The following is a 13,307-nucleotide window of genomic DNA, read 5'->3' on the forward strand; positions in this document are numbered from 1 at the left end:
CAGTGCCAAAAGCAATTACATGTACACAAGTGAGGCCCCCTCGAATCCATTGAGGATTTAAGTTTGCTCGGTGACGTTTCTTTCATCACCTATCTCACCAAGTCGGCCTAGGTAACCTGGTTGTTTAAGAGGGGTTTGCCGAAGTGATTCAAAGACGGACTGAGGTTCATGTATACTAGAATGGAAAGTTCTTTTCTTACTCAACTCTCACGGATACCTAAAGACCTACCTGATTTATCAAATCATGTATTAATCAAGCAAACGTGAACCTTGCTCACCGACGCTCGCGAACCACACAAGCGCGACGGGAAAACAACGGCTTTGATTATTTCGAATCAAAGGCACTCCAGCGGAAAGTGTGTATGTACTTTGCCCGGAATTAAAACTCCAAATCAGCACCCTTCCGTCGGACACCTTCATAAAAACTCTGACAAGAAACCTTCTCTCCACTTTGCTGTCACCATGTGAGGTAACCCCCACCCCCAGAAACCCAGAAAGCAAGCTTTCCTCCATCTCACGAGGCTTCTCACCTGAAATAGCAAGAGGAGCCATCATTGATGAACGTAGGAAGTCTATCATCCCGTATGGGGTACGTGAATAGAGACCTCATACCCTCAACACCTATCAAATGAGGAGCTATGGTAGCTAAGGCAGCAGCAACTCAAATTCCGTTAGCAACAAGCCCGTTGTGAATGACTATTTGCCACACTCAGGAGCTGTTCAATCAACTGATTGAACAAGTACATGCACATGTGAGGTTTAGTGAGAAGTTGACGTGCACATGCAATCGCACCTAAGCCTCTTCGTCGGCAGAGTTGGATGCTGCCCCCCAAAGAGGCAAGATACATAACTTAGTACTGGGATTCGTTAATGTGTATCCGCAGCCAGCCCAACTACCCCGTTGGAGCCGAATACTTGATCGCCGAGGCTTCAAAACGGACCTCCGCCTCCGAATCTACCGTATCTCCCGCCGGCCTTGGCGGCCCACCACATCGAGATCACATTCAACTGTGTTGGCTGTATTCTCATCATCTGCTCGAGGGCTTCTGATCATCACGTGAATCATGCGTGATCTTTCAACCGCCCCAAATGACTAATTTACCATCTTCGATCCTCGAGGCGCCATATCTAATGGGCTCATAGGCATGTAGAATTCTATGAAGAATGATATTCGTTAACAAATTGATTGGCGCGCATCACCAGTTGCCCCTGGTCAGCCACGTGTGGCAGAAGTCATCCCAAAAACCCCTACCCACACCCACACCGTCGGATCGCCGTGACGTCGCATTCCTCGACACATCCAAGCTGAAACGGACCCCAAACTGTGACATGTCGCACAACAGCCGCAGGTTCGAACAACATCCCTCCAGAAAGTTTCGCTGTACCATTACCGAACAAACTCCGGCTCAACACCGAGTTATCGTGAAAACGACGGCACCGACAAGAGACCGGGAGAGAAACAGGCAAAACCAGCCTTCACTGTTGTGTTGTGGATATTCTTTTCTATGGAAAGAGAGAGAGCAAAAATGACATCCAACTATTTACGACAGATAGGGGACTCCTCAGAGACGCGGAGGATGAAGAGAAGTGGGCCAAAAAAAAAAAAGATATAGATGTCACGCTGCTGCTTGATGCTGATGATTCCGCCACCACGGGCAGAACAAGTAGTCCACTCCTAGAACCTTCTCGGCTCGTAGGATAGCCCCTCGTATTTTCAAAAAAAAGATTGCCCCGAACAAGTTGTCTCGTATCCGGTCGCGTGATGTCATTGATTTATATACGCTTGGCTGTGTCGCCTGCGATAGCCCGTCTTCTCCTGTAGCTCTCTGCGTAGCCGATGCGCTCGTAGGTGCCGAATCCGTAGAATGCCAGTCCGATGAGGAGCCAGGTGCTAGTGACGATGAGACCGATGGGGAAGATCATCAATTGAACGCCAGGGAGAACGAAAGCGACGGTGCCATTCTTCAGTTGGGCCACAACTTCGTCGACGGCAGCCTGGGCGACGGCGAGATCGGATCGGATGATTTCCTTGGAAAAGACGCCGGTGAGAAAGGCGGCTTCGTTCGAGGAGACGTTCGTGCTGACGGTCTGGCCGGCGGCGTTGACACCAGTTAGCGTCAGAGTTGGCATAACGAGTGCTTCAAATTGTGACCTTTGAAATGTTAGCTTTTATTGCTGCAACCGCACCAGTAGAGAGGGGGCTCGTACATGGACATTGGTGCCACCATTCTGGTCTGGTCAATCTGACCAACAAATAAATATGTCTGCAAAGCCTGAGGCGTAACGACACGTTTTTGCAGACCGGTCCAAGGAACTTCAAAGCTGACATCCCGTCGAGCAGTAGAGCTACCAATTTTGCTGGCGCTGACTGGTGAGACGGAAGCTCCGTTGAATGAAAGTCCGACCTGGATGTTCTGTGGCGGAATACCAGCGAAGGCATTGTTCGGCTCGGAGACCTTGAACAACCGCAGGTCGGCTTCGAAGACACCGGTCTGGGCGTTCAGACTCGGCAAGTTGTAGCAGATGCAAGTTCCGGACGGGTTCGAGGCCTGGTCGAGATGTGAAAGGGCGTCGGTGCATTTTGCTGACGTTTCTTGCTCCCAGGCCGTCATGTTGATGGTGCCGTCGTTATTCAAGGTAACTTCGGTCGCTCTCGAAACCCACTCGGCGTCCGCCATGGAGCTTTGTCGCTTCTCCATGTACCGGTTTGCGACATCTTCGTAACTTCGTTCCAATACGTCCACCGCGCGAACCTCGATTGCAGAATCCATCGCCAGCGGGCGAATCTCGGCGCAGGCGCGCGAGGCCAGCGCCGCCGTAGTAACAACCGCCTTCCAAAACATTGTCGTCGATAAAGTTGAGAGAAAGCGGAGGGTGGCGTTGTAGCCGGGGAGATCGGGCGGCTATCGTATTAATGGGCTCGGGGCCGAGAGAAAAGGTGGAGCGAATTGCTGATGATGGTTTGGCGTCGCCAAGGTCTAATTACAAAGTCGGGTCCCGGCCGGCGGCGAAGCGAAGCGAATTGAAATAAGACGAAGCCAAAGAAAGAGCGTAAATCGTGTCCACCTCGTCGAGTGCCCGGAATGGCTTGGTTGATTGGTTGGCGTGTCGAAGATTCGTTAACGACGGGATCGAAGCGAGACAAGTCGATTCGAATCGGATCCAGAGGAAGAGAGAGAGAGAGAGAGTAGTCGATGAGAGGAGAGAAAGGATAAGGGAGAAAAAAAAAAGGGACCTGCCCGTCAGAGGGAAGGATATGGTAAGTGCTGGCTTGGCTGTACTCGGGTTGGTCGCGAGATGTCTAGTCGACTCGACTCGGAATGGCGCAGAACGAACGAGAGAAGGCCAGGAAGGAAGAGGGTAAGAGTGGGATGGGGTGGCGAGGAATCAATAAGGACGGAGATTAAACGTCGATAAACAGGCAGGGCACAGCAGGGCTGGGCCTTTGACAACAGGAGACGTGTGGAAGGAATTGTGTCATGCAGCGACCATCGTGGTGCCTGGTAAGACGAGCAATGGCCTGACACGTTGTGATCCACAGCAGGGCTGAGGGGTGGTTTGAGCCTTTCTTGGGTACGGTCCGTACGGAGTAGGTGGTGTAGGATGGAGATGGGATTGATGGACCGATGGGCGCGAAGACGAGGGCTCTATCCTTACGAGAGGTGGAAATGGGGAGTTTGCTGTAGTTGGTGGGATGCAGTCAAGAGCGGCAAGGTGAATGTGATTGTCGGGTGTGAGTGTCAAGGTGTATCGAGGAAGAGACGGAGACGAGTGTCGGGAGGGGTGGTAACCTGACAAGGATGACGATGGTTCTGGGGGAGGATCTGAGGCCAGAGGCGTGCTTCAACCGACTGTACAGACAGAGAATACGGTGGTACGAAGTACAACTAGTAAAAATGTACTGCAAATTCGACCAGTGTAGGTATATGGACTGGAGGGACGAGAGTTGTGGCTGCGAATGTGGACGACGGACGAGACTGTGTGTGATCTGTGACTTTGTGAGACGGCAAATGCAACAAGAGGCGCGCAGGGACCTGGGTTGTTGGATGCTGGCAGGCCTGGAAACGTGGAAACGGGACACAGGAGGAAGAGGGGTGGGAAGGAGGTTGAACTGAATAACGGAGGTGGGCTGGAGGGAATGGAGGAATGGAGGATGGAGGGATGTAGGTAGAGAAGATGGAGAGGATGGGAATGTGGGCGAACTGTGCAGAGGGTCCGAGGCTGTAGCGGGATGGTGCCAAGTTTGGATCTGAGGCTTCTGATTGGCTTCTGGGGTGGTGGAGGGACGGGAAGACTGGAGGCGGCTGCGAGGTAAGTTGAGGTAAGGTTAGCCGGGGGGACCTTCCTTTAGTCTTCTTTGAGTCTAGTGTACCGGTTTATAGGGAAAGATTAAGCAAACCGAAGCACGTGATGCACGTGACCCATGCCATACCCCTAAGATAGGATACATATTCAGTACGTATCCCTCGGTCGCGTTCCATTGGCAGCCGCCGTTTCTCCCTAGGCAGGTCCATTTCCCACTGTTTGTCTCTCTCTCTCCCTTTTTTTTTTTTTTTTTTTTTTTTTTTTTTGTTGCCTCTGCTGAGCCTTTCCAGTGTGCCAGTGGATAGGTGATTCATTCGCCTTACCACCTCGGCTTCGTTTCTTCTTCTTCTTCCCCCCTGCCAGTCTGCTCTCTGCGCTTCGCTCAGCCCGAGAAATACGGGACTCGGCCAGATCAACTGTGGACCAGCCATTGGCCACACTAAGGGATAGAATGGAGTCGACAAAACGGTACACGGACTGACCGCCAGACGATGGAGACGTGTTGCTCTCCCACATCCCCATCGATGGGCTACCTTCTTCCAACTTTTACGCTTCAAAGTTTGAGCACCACCCTCGAAGGGGAAGCTCAGATGTGCCATTTGTGCCTGGATCTGCTGAGCATATCCCTACCTCGAGCCAGCACCCAACCCATGGCATTGTCGGATCGACTGGAGATGGAACAAGCGTCGTTCGAGGACTGGTCGGGGGCTGAATCAGTTTTGGGTCACACACTGCCTCTGATTGGTTCTACCTTGCCCAGGGCGGGAGGCGCCAGGGGTCTTGAATGAAGATTGTCTGGCCAGGGGCTCGAAGTTTCGATACTTGTATTTGCCTGCCTGGCCACACCCGCAGCAGAAGTACCTTTTCCTTATCAGCCACCACTCCACCACCCGGATTCCTAGTGAAGATTCGAGAGGCACAGTCAGCAGTGGTAGGTGCGAAGTAATTAGGGGCTTGGATCCCATCGGCGACAGCAGCCACCGGTTTTAGACTTTGAAGCCGCACTCTGCACAATCCGATGTACACGACTGAATACGGGTATTCCAATGCCAACAACAAGTTGCCTTGCGTGCTCAAGAAGCAGAGGATGGGACGTGTTGTGATCGAATGGTCTTTGCGTCTCGTTGGTCGGATGCGATGACTGTGCTAGGTACTGACTGATACGCATCGCAAGGATGAGCCGCCACAACGAACAATTGGCGGACGGACATTGGTGCCACGAAGAGAGCCGATATGGCGTCCATCAAGCCATTCGCTCCAACAATGGCCGCACCATCACGCCTCTCCCTGGACATCAAGAGCCCAAGAGGGCCAAAGCCGGCTCTCACAATAGGTTAATCATCACAAAATTCACCTCTTTCAGCGCCCTCGATACTCACTGGCACTCCTTACGGAGTACTCGTACTCACACCGAGCGCATGGCGGAGGGCCTGCATTGCCGCGCGCGGCGTCTGCAGAGTGCAGACTGCAGGCAGCGGCCCTTGTCTCAGGTGAAACGCGTGGGTCTAGCACGACCAGGTCGAGCGCGCTGGGCACTTCCATGGCATCCATGCAGACGCCGCTGCGCACCTCGCCCAATTCGATGGACACCGCCGCGCAAGAAAATCAAGAATGGGCCAACACGGCTGAGCGGCAGACATTGGAGGCCCATGTTGCAGATAGGCTCCCAGCAGCAATTCACTGAATTCCATTGTATTGGATTCGGAAGAATATTATCTGACATTCTCAAATCGGGCTGTTCCGAAGTTTCTTTTGGGCGCGGGGATACCTCCCTTACTGCGCCACAGCTAGATTTGAATCACACAAACCACATTAATCACTAGCCACAGCGATGGGCGGTGGGTGGCTCTCTCCAGCCACATCTCCTCCTCAATGTCACCAGCCACCCCTCGCAAGTTTGGTCTTCATCCATCGACCCTCATCCTCACCACAGCGTTTCACCCTCTTGTCGCTGCCCCCTGCGACTTTTTAACCTCCTGTCACCAAAAGCTTGGCTTCCATCTCGTCTGAACCCTAGCCTACCATTGCTCATCAATTTGATCGCCCCTGAGGCGCATCCTATTGGCACATTGCCCGGCCCAACGGCCCATCTACCGAGAAGCTGCCCTGGGTTCAATTTCAGGATACGGAGATCTGATGCGGTGAACCTGGGAGTCGACAAGAATCGCACGAAATTGATCGCCGCATCTATCAGAAACATCCCCGCGATCTGTCAATATCTTTACTGATACAGCATACCATGACCACTCACTACTGTGTATGTGCGAACATACCGAAACTATTGGAGTCACTACCCACCTAGACGCTCATACTTGAAGGTTCGGTTCCTGGCCGCCGAGGAAAAGCAACAGTGTTCCATCACAACTACTGAGGATCATACCGTGGCTGAAGCCCGAAACGCTTCCTCCATCTCCCGGTCGCTCGTGGTGCGACCGGTTTCGGGACCACGGTTTATCACGCCCGCCCACCTTCCGTTCCCCTTGACGATAACTCATAGTCGTTGTAATAAGGTGAGAGCGGCATGGGGAACAAGGGGCATCTCTTCAGTATCCGTACGAACACTCCACTGGTGATGAAATCGCCAACCCGGTGTCCCACCGTCTCATCTGCCTTCAATGACGCGGCCATGTCGGAATAATCGGTTCTCGCGGCAAGCGTTGCCGGTTCATCTCAACGTCGACGGTCCATTGTTGAATCGACACCTTGAAGATTTACATTTCAAACATCGCCAATGACGACTAAGGAGTTACTCGCTACCAGTGGCCCCATAGCAAATAGTACCAAAATACCACGACATTCGCCAAACGCCAATACTGAGCCACAAAACACCAATGAACCGGTCTCGGCTCTGGGAGCATCGCACCGACGCCCTTGGATGAAATCAACCAATCAGTCCGTGTCACTATTCTGCCACTCGCTGACCCCGATATCGTGGCAACATGCCCTTGGCCCATAGAGCCGCCTCAGTAAACGCCAGATACATTCCCGTGAAGAACCAGAAAGTCATGACGACGCCGAACCCGCCAACGAGCTTGGCATCCACTATTCTACCCACCACGACGTCTCGCATGGCATTGTTCATCAGTAGCCAGCTGTATACTGGCACAAGCTGGCTGGCTTGCATAGCGATGGACGCCCGTTGATGGGTAACCTGGGCTCTCTCTCGCTCTCGCTCTTCAATCGTGTCAATCATCCTCCAGGCGACCTGGTTGTTAATCTTCTCCCAGGTAGCTTCGAATGCCATCGCTCGAGCTTGTGCAGCCATTGCCTCTCGACAGTCTCTGTCTTTGGAGAGGTACATGACCTTGTCAACAAATGATTCCAAGTCGTTGGGCGGTACAAGGTATCCCGAGCGGCCATTGTCGATGATATCGCTCGGCCCGCCCTCATCTCGGGCGACCACCGGTACGCCGCTTGCCATCGACTCGAGGACGACCAAGCCGAATGTTTCGGTGACGGAGCAGTGTAGGAAAATGTCGCCCGATGCATACGCCGTTGCCAGGTCGTCTCCAGTCTTGAAGCCGGCGAAGATGACCTTGCGCTGTTCTCTCAAAGGATCAAACATTTCATGAACCTCCCTCTCCACCTCTGCATTACGGTTCCCGCCGACGATATAGAGCTTGAATCGGAGACCTCTCGCATCGAGTTTCTTTACTGCCTTGGCGAGGAATTCGAATCCCTTCTCACCCGCCACCCTAGAGACACATATCAGGATGATCTCTCCGTTCGGGGCGATCTGCTTCCTCAATGCCTCGCTGCGCATCTCCGGCCGGAACACCTCCGTCTTGACGCCTCGTCGCAGCACTTCTAGCTTGGAGCTCTGGACCCCTTGCGCCTCGAGGTACTTGCGCACGAAGCGTGAGGGGTAGAAGATGGTCTTGACCGACTCATGCTGGAACAGAAAGCTCTGGACCATTGCAAACGCGAAGACGGCCATGGTGCTGAACGGGTGAGGGAAGAGGATGGCGCAGTATCCCGCCAGGTCGGTCTGAAAGTTGCAGATCACCGGCACCCGTTTCTCCTTTGACTGCTGTCGGAGCTGCAGCATGACCTGGAAGCCCAGAGATGCCGGCGACGCGAGGTAGATCAGGTCGGGCGGGCTATCTGACCCAAAAGTTCTCGCGAAGAGGGCCGATACCCGCACTGGGTAGACGACGGAGAGCTCGGGGTTGAAAGGTAACGGGTATCCTTGAAGCCGCACCTCGACCTGGCTGTCATCTTCTGTTGTGGGAGAAAAGGTGTTGTGCTGGGTGTGATTATGAGGCGCCACGACAGCGACGAGTGCGCCGTGGGATCGCAGGTGCTCGACGAGCATCAATGTTGTCCGGCTGACGCCGTTGACGGGGCCAAAGGACTCGGTGCAGAGCAAGATGCGCTTCCCGCGTAATGAGGATGGAAAAATGGAGTTGTCGTGGGCGGGATACCGTGGCATCGTGCCGTAGGTCTTGGGTAGAAGAGGTTCCGCCATTGCCAGTGTCTGCGATACCTAGACCAGTTGACCTGTCAGCCTGGATCAGCTTCCTATCAGAGATTTTGCTTCTTACCGAAGAACAACTCGAAGGTCTTGCAGCGACGCTGAGTGTGGTCTGTCAGTAATTTCTGTGGGGGTTGAAGGCTCTCAAGTCGCGGATGCAGTCTAGAGAAGATGTTAGTGTTCGTCAAGCACCGGAGGGATGCGCCAAAGGCGGCGCAAGGCCCTCTGATATCTATCTCGCGCATAGCTGCGATGTTCGAATTGGCAAAGAAGCATGCAGGTCAAGTGATCTAGATGTCTCATTGCACTAGGTGTACTATCACGTAGATACCTGTGATAAAGTGTGGCGGGGAGGGGCGGAAGAAGTCCGAACGAGACAGCCTGTCGATGCGTCGTGCTTGGCCACATGGCAAGCTTCTCTGGCCGACCGCAAACGTAGTGGGGGCGGGGCAACTCGTTAAAGATTGTCGGGTGCATCTGCTGTAGGGTTCAGAAGCCGATTCCGGTTGCGTACCGAATTGTTCGCGAATCATTCTTCTTTGACGATTCGTGCCCGTAGCTGAGACTGGGGAGACAGTATCACGGGAACTACCAAGCCATCCGCATTCCTTGAGACCTCGAGACCCTTGATCTTCATCTCCATACTCTCTTGATGGTCTCAAAGGTTCGGGTATTGACTGAAATCGCAAGTCTAATATTTGCATCTGTAGTTTATAAACTGGTAAATGTTGATGTTGAAATCATCGAGTTCTCGGTAAAGGGCATCGATGAGCTTAATTAGGGTTTAACATCCACCCCAGTCTACTTGTCCCCAAACATCCTCAAGTCAAGTTCTCAACCTTCTCGTCTTCTTTGGGGACACCTGTTTTCGGACAACCTGAAGTGATACAGAAACCACGATCGCGAGACATCAGGTCAACAGCCAATCAGAAGCCCGGAACGCGGCACATTCCCGCTTCGGTGGATGAGAACCAATCAACGAGACAGCGACAATTTTCTCTAAGATTCAAAACAACGCAGAAGATCACAGTCGCATTACCTTAATGTCTTCCAACGAGATTGGCCACATGATAGGTTCCTGATTCATACATATGGGAAAAGGTAGACGAAAAGGCGAATCGCGGGCTGTATCCAGATGCCCGTGGTCCCTCCGGTTGGGTGAGGTTCGTTCACAACCTCTGTTCCACGATGTACACATTCTAATGTAGGTTCTTAGGCTATCTTGCTCAGGCCAAACGAATCGTGGCCTGTTGCCTGCACGATTGCATCTTTGCGAGGATGCAATTCGCTATTTCCCATCACCCGTGCTGTGTCGAAGTGCTATCAGTTGGAGGGGTTATCGCGGCAGGGGAGTGGCATCGTGATGTTCGTGATGGAGATCTTGTGGGCGTTAGTCTTCGATAGGTCGCGCCCGCTGTCGTCTTGTCGTGGCCGTGTAGTCATTGGTAACTTACGATACGCTCGGCCGCTATCGGAATAATAGTACGAGCCAGTATCTGGTCTGCTGGCCATACAAAGGGCATGTCGACGCTGCCAACCTCTCACGGACCGCATGAACTCTTTACCTGAAGCTCTTTATGCTCGATTATACCTCGGATCTACATGCGATTTAAGCCACTTCACTGGCTGCCATCCCCATCTACATCCTCCCTGACATCACATCCTCTCGGAATACGGCATATTGACCGCCACGCCGCGTCTCCTCACTTACCATTTACCTCAACTGACGCGCGTCAAGCTCTTGAAGCTGATAAACAGGCGTGCGTTGCTAATTCGGTGCCGCGCCCTGAAAGCCACGCCAGATCTACAATAAACCGTTCGTTTCCGCACGGCCGCCACCGTTTGCTGAACCATGCCTAATCGACGATAGTGAAACGAACGCCTTTCCCCCCATCGGACGAAATCCATCAGCCAGTCAGCTAGCACATGTTTGGTTATCGCGCATTCGTGGTGAAGTTACTGGGGGTATATACGCAGTGAACCCTTGATAGCCGGAATAAGAAATCAGGAAGGTATTGGGGTACTTCCATCAGGGTCGCGATAATGTCGGGTGCTTATGATATCATTGCCACCCTTGGGGATGAGGATGTGGACGAGAGAGCGGTGTCAACAGTTCCTACGACACCTGAGGGGAGTTGCACTTTCAGTCCTGTTGTCAAAGCAGCGAGCCGGCTGGTCTTTGATGGCGAGGATGCGGTCGAGGAAATCTTTCCCGAGCTTGACATGAAGCCAGAAGATGTGGTATGCTCTGGTCGCAACAGTGGCAGAAGTACTGTTCGCAAAATCTGCTGCGTAGGCGCTGGTTACGTGGGTAGGTTGCACTCTAGAGACTCACGCATTGATTGCCTGGGACCAGGAAGCTAACCTTTCATTTTAGGAGGGCCCACGGCGGCGGTCATCGCCTTCAAAAACCCTCACATCCTAGTCACGATCGTGGATAGAGATGAGCGCCGAATTAGGAGGTGGAACTCGAAGCATCCTCCCATCTACGAGCCGGGCCTACGAGACATTGTCAGAGTCGCAAGGGACGGCGCCAATGCATATTCTCAACCCAGTGAGCCCTCCATACTGGACCACTGCGAGACTTCTTCGTCATTGTCATCAGTCACCTCCGAATGCGGAAGTCAGTGTGGCGAGGGCGGCAGAAACAGCAGCAGCAGCAGCAACACGGTCCCGTTCAGGCAGTCGAACCTCTTCTTCTCAACAGAAGTCTCGAGGTGCATCTCAGAAGCGGAAGTGATTCTCATCGCAGTCAACACGCCGACCAAGACGCGGGGTCACGGCGCCGGTAGCGCGACGGACATGGCAGCCTTTGAGGCCGTTACTGCCGAGGTGGCCAGGCACGCGAGGCCAGGCGCCATAATCGTCGAGAAGTCTACCGTTCCATGCCGGACCGCGGAGCTCGTGCGAGAAACAGTGAGTACAGACTTCGTCTCGAGGGAAACCCCCGAGTAGGGCAGCTAACTGAGCATCTCCCGCAGCTCGCCGCCCACCGACCAGGCGTACACTTTGAAATCCTCTCCAACCCGGAATTCCTCGCCGCCGGCACAGCCGTAAACGACCTCCTTCACCCAGACCGCATCCTCATTGGCGCAGACACGACGCCCTCAGGACATCGCGCAGCCGAGGCGCTGGCGAGCGTATATGCCGCCTGGGTCCCTCGATCACGCATCCTGACGACGAACGTATGGTCATCTGAGCTTGCGAAGCTAGTCGCCAACGCGATGCTCGCGCAGCGGATAAGCAGTATAAACTCCATCAGCGCAATCTGCGAGCGGACAGGCGCGGATGTAGATGAAGTCGCTGCTTCCGTGGGCCGGGACCCACGCATTGGGGACCGGTTCTTGAAAGCGGGCATTGGGTTTGGGGGAAGCTGTTTCAAAAAGGATATCTTGAGTCTGGTGTATCTTGCCGAGTCGCTTGATCTCGACGAGGTTGGGGAGTACTGGCGGCAAGTGGTCAAGATGAACGAGTACGCCCGCGAGAGGTTCACGAGACGCGTGGTCAAGTGTTTGAACAATACTCTGGCCGGGAAGAAGATTACTGTCCTCGGGTACGCTTTCAAGAAGGATACGTCGGATACGAGGGAGTCACCTGCGCTAGAGATCATTCGGGCGTTGCTGGAGGAGGGACCAAGGGAGATTGCGGTGTTTGATCCGTGCTGCAATCCTCTCGTGATTCAAGCAGAGATCCGGCAGCTTGGCGGGTCGCAGACGACGAGAACTTTGGAGGAAGATGGCGGTGGACCCTTGGTTGTGTATGGGAACGCGTATGACGCTTGTCGTGGTAGTAACGCGGTTCTCATCACTACCGAGTTTGACGAGTTTCGGAACACGAGTGAGCTCGGCGTCAGGGATACGCCGGGTTCTGCGCCATCTCCTCCCCGCGGAAGCACGACATCGCGGACGGCGGAGGCGGTGGGTCAGGAGCTTCGGCAGCCGGATGTGAGACTAGCACTGGGGAAGGGGGAGAAGAGCGCGGCGACTTTGGATGATCCGCTTGGGCGTTACGTTGCTGAGCCTGCTTGCGCGGGAGATTGCCCGGACTGTCTGGCGGAGGAAGAGGATTGCAAGGTCTCGGGATCTGCTATCACCAACGGGCCGGGGGCGGAAAAGCTCAAGGGGGTCAAGGAAAGGGTTGACTGGGAGAGATTGGCGCGAGATATGCAGGTTCCGAGATGGGTGTTTGATGGGAGGGGGGTGATTGATGGTGATGAGATGGCCAAGCTTGGGGTTCGAGTTGAGAGTGTTGGGAGACGGGGGAAGAATTAAGCTAGCTTCGGGGCATTGGCATGGATAGTGTCTTCTTTATAATTTCTTTAGAAGATGTTAGACTATATCCTACTTAATATTCAACGAGATAAATGAGCGGCGTGAAGGAGGCCGTGGTCGATTGAAGCCATCATGAAAATGGTACGTGAGTCTAGTCTGCAAGAGCCTCGAGTCACCCGTCACCGTTACCTGGGAACCCACCACCTGGGCTGACTTTGACATGAAATTGCTCAAACAGCAAAGTCAGATCCAGTGCC

The 13,307-nt window shown here is 53.7% G+C and overlaps 3 protein-coding genes across 3 annotated transcripts; 1 reads left to right on the top strand and 2 right to left on the bottom strand.

The window, feature by feature from the left end:
- Positions 1-1,773: 1,773 nt before the first annotated feature.
- On the bottom strand, positions 1,774-2,843 carry BDP55DRAFT_556170 (uncharacterized protein; the record flags this gene model as incomplete). Its single annotated transcript, XM_060569561.1, has 2 exons — positions 1,774-2,152; positions 2,209-2,843. 2 exons carry the CDS (start codon positions 2,841-2,843, stop codon positions 1,774-1,776), a joined length of 1,014 nt encoding a protein of 337 aa, XP_060427522.1.
- Positions 2,844-7,207: 4,364 nt separating this feature from the next.
- Positions 7,208-8,773, bottom strand: BDP55DRAFT_695253 (glycosyl transferase group 1; the record flags this gene model as incomplete). Its single annotated transcript, XM_060577447.1, has 1 exon — positions 7,208-8,773. One exon carries the CDS (start codon positions 8,771-8,773, stop codon positions 7,208-7,210), a length of 1,566 nt encoding a protein of 521 aa, XP_060427523.1.
- A 2,049-nt stretch (positions 8,774-10,822) lies between these two features.
- On the top strand, positions 10,823-13,050 carry BDP55DRAFT_633808 (nucleotide sugar dehydrogenase; the record flags this gene model as incomplete). Its single annotated transcript, XM_060572600.1, has 3 exons — positions 10,823-11,090; positions 11,157-11,695; positions 11,761-13,050. The coding sequence occupies 3 exons, from the start codon at positions 10,823-10,825 to the stop codon at positions 13,048-13,050; spliced, it is 2,097 nt and encodes a 698-aa protein (XP_060427524.1).
- Positions 13,051-13,307: the final 257 nt, after the last annotated feature.

Source organism: Colletotrichum godetiae (assembly GCF_030913485.1).
Source record: "Colletotrichum godetiae strain CBS 193.32 chromosome Unknown BDP55scaffold_30, whole genome shotgun sequence".
Taxonomy (NCBI): Eukaryota; Fungi; Ascomycota; class Sordariomycetes; order Glomerellales; family Glomerellaceae; genus Colletotrichum; species Colletotrichum godetiae.